The 202-nt window shown below is 66.3% G+C and overlaps 1 protein-coding gene across 1 annotated transcript in view; it reads left to right on the forward strand.

The window, feature by feature from the left end:
• Positions 1–8: 8 nt before the first annotated feature.
• Positions 9–202, forward strand: part of LOC104466531 (cbp/p300-interacting transactivator 2-like) — a gene marked incomplete at its 5' end in the record, with an annotated part of 390 nt that continues 196 nt past the window's right edge. The window contains one exon of the mRNA XM_010079973.1: positions 9–202. This exon is cut by the window's right edge and continues 196 nt beyond it. Within this exon, the coding sequence (XP_010078275.1) occupies positions 9–202 (194 nt within the window).

The following is a 202-nucleotide window of genomic DNA, read 5'->3' on the forward strand; positions in this document are numbered from 1 at the left end:
GCCCGGGAGGGCAGCTGAGCGCCAGCATGCAGCTCCAGAAGCTGAACAACCAGTACTTCAGCCACCACCCCTACTCCCACAGCCACTACATGCCGGATTTGCACCCCGGCAGCCACCCGCTGAACGGCAGCAGCCAGCAGCAGCATTTCAGGGACTGTAACCCCAAGCACGGCGGGGGCGGGGGGGGGGGCAGGGGGGTTTT

This window comes from Pterocles gutturalis, unplaced genomic scaffold (assembly GCF_000699245.1).
Source record: "Pterocles gutturalis isolate BGI_N339 unplaced genomic scaffold, ASM69924v1 scaffold41614, whole genome shotgun sequence".
NCBI classification, from domain to species: Eukaryota; Metazoa; Chordata; class Aves; order Pterocliformes; family Pteroclidae; genus Pterocles; species Pterocles gutturalis.